The sequence below is a fragment of the Tachypleus tridentatus genome, chromosome 6 (genome assembly GCF_004210375.1).
Source record: "Tachypleus tridentatus isolate NWPU-2018 chromosome 6, ASM421037v1, whole genome shotgun sequence".
In the NCBI taxonomy this organism is placed as follows: domain Eukaryota; kingdom Metazoa; phylum Arthropoda; class Merostomata; order Xiphosura; family Limulidae; genus Tachypleus; species Tachypleus tridentatus.
In genome coordinates, this window is record NC_134830.1 from 140,933,274 (window position 1) to 140,936,701 (window position 3,428).

Genomic DNA, 3,428 nt, shown 5'->3' on the forward strand with positions numbered 1-3,428 from the left:
TAGAGATAATCATACGCTAGTTATCTTCATCTTGAAACTAGTTAATTGAGTGAGATAGGTAAATCTTGTAGCTAACAGATGAGCTTGGACATGGTACTTCTCAAAGGTTAGAAGCATTAGTGTGATGGAATTGTTTCTGATTAAGAAACCACAGATTTCTTCCTTGAAACTGTTTCTATTAAGAAGTGTATAACGGCAAGAATTGAATCCTCAATGTTAACGTTTGTTAAAATGGCTGAAGTCGGGATGAACGTGTATTTTACACGCTTAATATTATCTTCGATCGTTTAATATGGCTATATTGACATGGATATATTATTTTTACGTGTATGTTTAATATACACACGAGTCAATATTGATTGCTGTTTAATGGATTAGGAACCATTTATTAAGGATTTTACAAACCCACCTGGCGGATGTTTGTTAATAACGTTATAGACTCGACCTGGTGAGTAAGAGTTAATGGCGTACTCCATCTCACCTGATGAATAACTGTTAAACCTTATTTCTTGATAATCGTCAAGGCTGTGTTTGATCCGTTAACAATTAATGTGTTCTAAAGGTTTTTGTAAACGAAGTGTTAAACTTAAGGTTTCTGTTACAGATTAAATGTCAGTTATGTGATAAACTCAAAGTGTCTGTTACACGTCTAGTGAGATAACTACAACGTAAGTACTGAGTAGTAAGAATGAGTGTTAACGGAGTTTTGTTGGTCATAGTTAAGTTTATTTGTTTGTTACGTTTTGGTGTTAGTAAAAGCGGGTCATGGACAATTAAATGGGAAGATCTAAGAAAAGAAAGCGAAGAACTATTTTCTTGTGAGAAAGAATCCACTAACGTTTGTTTTAGCCCTAACAATAATGATGAAAACCCAACAATGATGAACTCCACCGCTTTCAGTCAACGTGCCTGTTTTTGTGACAATGACTGTTTTGATTACGGAGATTGTTGTATAGACATTGCAGGAATGCGACCTTACTCTGATGTCCACTGGGTTTGTCGCTCATTATTTGGGGATTGGCTTTCTTTTTATGTGGTAGCGACGTGTACCAGCCAATGGACATCATCAATCGTTCGTTCATTCTGCGAAAGAGATCCATCTGAGCTGGAAGACGGCGACTTCTATACCTACATCAGACAACTTCCAGTGTATAGCAACAGAACGTCCATCTTGTATGCAAATATTTTTTGTGCCTTATGTAATAATGATCCTCACGTTCAGTACTGGGATCTGGTAGTTTCCTGTGTTGGGCACAATAACAACAGCGGTTCTCAAGTGTCTGCTCACGAGCTACTGAAGAGTGAGTACAGTCCTCAGACCACAAGTTGGAAAGTTACAAAGGAAAATGAAACTTTGTTTTGTCAGGCTAATGTTTCTCTCCAGAGTTTATCCCATTATTATCCAATTCGTCGATGCAAGCAATCTATTTCAAACTGCTCTCCAAATTGGCACAACGAGGCAACGAAGCAAAGATGTGCTTTTTATACCTCTTACGTTCATAATGTCGACCGCCACAACAACCTACTTGGAACCTACAGAAATATCCATTGTGCTAAATGTAATAACATTTCTTCCAAAGACTTATCGTGTTCTTTTCCTACCTCATCAGGACGCATGAACGATTGGTTAGATATCCACACACATCCATCGCTAGTGTTATTACTTGAGATAGGTGTAGGGAAACAATCTTGTGGTCGTAAAGGTGTATATGTGGACATAGGTCAAGGACCAGAATGCTTGCTAGTGTCATGTGGCAAGTTCTATGTGCAAAAAGGTTACATCTGCACACCAACAAATGATAGCGAATATATCAACCAAACAGGGATTAGAAAAGACTGTTTGAAAGTTCAGCTGGAAGATCACAAGTTTGTTGTCTTGTCTAACAATTCAATTTATGTGAAAAGCTCTGATAAAGTATTCAAACCTGGAGAGTATGAGGTGTCGCATGAGGTCAATGGAACAGTCAAACATATTCTGGTGTGTTTGGAAGAGTTTATTGTCAAGTTTTCACCACTGCAAAATATTATATCAGTTGTGACTCTCTGTTTCTCAATCACTTGTCTCACGGCTCACCTTATGGTGTTTCTGATAGTGTCTCAACTCAGGAACTTGCCTGGTAAAGTTCTCATATCTTTATCCACCTCGTTGCTTCTAGCGGATTGCTCCTTTCTGGCTGGAAACTACAGTCAGGGAACCGGTCTTCTATGTCAGATTCTGGGCATCACAACACACTTCTTGTATCTAGCAGCTTTCTTCTGGATGAACGTCATGGCGGTAGACACATTTCAAACATTTCGGACTTGTCGTCAGAAACTCCATGATCAAAAGCACCTATTCCAAAAATATGCTCTTTATAGCTGGTTTTCTCCTGCACTTGTGGTTATTTTATCGGTGTTAGTGGACAATTTTGTTACAGATAACCCATACCAACCAGCTTATGGTCAGTTCTGGTGTTGGTTCAGCAAGAAAAAGGCTCTCTTGGTGTTCTTTGCATTACCTGTTGGATTAATTGTTTCTGTCAACTTTTTACTGTTTATTCTGACAGCTAAAAGTTTAAACAAAACAATGAAACAAACAAAGCGAGTGACCAAACTATCCGACAAAGTTCGATTTCTCCTGTACGTTAAGCTGGTTCTAGCTTTGGGCATAACCTGGACTTTTGGATTTATTGCTGCCTTTTCAGGAATCTCTGTATTGTGGTACCCATTCATTGTTCTCAAAGGGCTTCAGGGAGCGCTTATATTCATCGCTTTTACCTGTAAGAAAAGAATATTTCTTCTTTTTCGACAAAACATAAAATGTCTGAGTAAAACCTACCCGCGGCAAAGATGGCCAACCGTACAGACGACATTAGCTTCTACTTCATTTTCTGTAACTGCGTTGGTTCTTAGAAAACGAATCCAAGATTTAGTTTTGTCTAATGAAGAAAATAACCGCTAAACATTTAGCTAATATTAAATCATTATAGATGTTAGGGAGAGGAGGGGGGGGGAAAGGACTCCAAGATTTAGCTTTATCATACAAATATGAAGATTTAGAAAGTTGTAAGTAAATAACAAACAACATTATTATATAACTCAGATATATGCTTTGAAACGTAGTTTTTAATTAAAAGAAACGTAATATAATATAATGGGTTTTCAACCTATGGCCGTTTTTACCTGCAGTGAACACACAGAAATACGTTAAATGATTAACTACTGGTTTTAGTGTTTTAAAGTCCACTAGAATGTGGGAGGTATTTTGAAATACCTTAAGTATTCTTAGTTTTACCCAATGGCTATCTGCTCTGTGTCCAACATGGGAGATCAAACCCCGAATTTTAACTTTATAAGACATCAAGCTCACAGTGAAACTTGTTAAACATCAAACAAACAACTACTCCAGAATAGTTCATTAAAGTGGTCAATATTTTACCCCCAACTAT

General features: G+C 37.5%; 1 protein-coding gene across 1 annotated transcript; it reads left to right on the plus strand.

The window, feature by feature from the left end:
- Nucleotides 1-2,944, plus strand: LOC143253860 (uncharacterized). The gene has a single exon (XM_076508326.1). The coding sequence runs from the start codon at nt 689-691 to the stop codon at nt 2,939-2,941; it is 2,253 nt and encodes a 750-aa protein (XP_076364441.1). The 5' UTR covers nt 1-688; the 3' UTR covers nt 2,942-2,944.
- Nucleotides 2,945-3,428: the final 484 nt, after the last annotated feature.

Coding starts and splice junctions, on each gene's coding strand:
- LOC143253860 (XM_076508326.1), top strand. CDS start 689: ATGAGTGTTAACGGAGTTTTGTTGGTCATAGTTAAGTTTATTTGTTTG.